The 992-nt window shown below is 37.6% G+C and overlaps 1 protein-coding gene across 1 annotated transcript in view; it reads right to left on the minus strand.

The window, feature by feature from the left end:
• Nucleotides 1–573: 573 nt before the first annotated feature.
• Nucleotides 574–992, minus strand: part of LOC135206898 (uncharacterized) — a 2,112-nt gene continuing 1,693 nt past the window's right edge. The window contains exon 2 of the mRNA XM_064238378.1: nucleotides 574–956. Coding sequence (XP_064094448.1) covers nucleotides 574–956 — 383 coding nt within the window. The remainder of the gene's footprint in view (nucleotides 957–992) is intronic.

The raw sequence follows: 992 nt of genomic DNA on the forward strand, positions 1-992 counted from the left end.
TTCGTAATTGGTTATGAAACCCATGACGTCATAACGATGTCACACCTCTCAGCCAATAATGAGTAACTGGAACTGCTTTGTTTGCGTAAGAAAGTACAAGTTAGAGGGCTCATTAAAAGTAAAACATTACCGTAGAGGAAACACCTCTCCCGACTTAGGAAAAATTCGAGGTAAAACTTAATTTTTTTTTTTTCTCTGTAAGTATGCATGAGCGACATAATGTATTGAGAAGAAGTGTTTTGTTATCACGTGCTTTACTCGGGAAAAATATCAATATAATAGATTTCCCATAATGGTTGAAACTGTAATAATACCTGGATAGGTTTTGATAACACTTTAAATACTACTGACATGATGCCAAAGGCATTTTCTGAAGTGCGCCTTGCTCTTGACAAACGATAATTGAATATAGTTTTTTCTTTGCTTAATTCTCTTCCTGGAAAAGGCTTCATCAAATAGGGCTTAAGTGGGAATGCCTCATCCCCAACTATGACATATGGGCTTTGCCTATCAGAGAAAGGTAAGCAACATGAGGATGGGATATTTAAACATTTGCAATCTATTGCTTCTTTTTTAGGCTACACTATCCCCCCAAACAACCACCATCGACTGGCTCTCATTGGCACCTATATTTACATACATGAACTTGTAAGATGCATCAACTAATGCCATCATGATCATACTAAAATGACCTTTATAGTCATAAAATTCTGAACCAGAATGTGGAGGCTTGGCAATTAGCACTCTTTTCCCATCTAGTGCCCCTATGCAATTTGGAAAATTCCATTGCTGGAAATAATGCAGAGCAACTTCATTCCATTCCTCAGGAGTTGATGGAAGTTTTAAATAATCTGTTTTCAGCACGCTGTATATGGCTCTGCATGTCTCTGGTATGATGCATGAAACCAGATTATGGCTAATACGAAACTGATAGCCAAGGGACACTTGTGATTCTCCTGAAACGAGAGCAAAATTTCCTTAGCTATAGTACA

Source organism: Macrobrachium nipponense, chromosome 31, assembly GCF_015104395.2.
Source record: "Macrobrachium nipponense isolate FS-2020 chromosome 31, ASM1510439v2, whole genome shotgun sequence".
In the NCBI taxonomy this organism is placed as follows: domain Eukaryota; kingdom Metazoa; phylum Arthropoda; class Malacostraca; order Decapoda; family Palaemonidae; genus Macrobrachium; species Macrobrachium nipponense.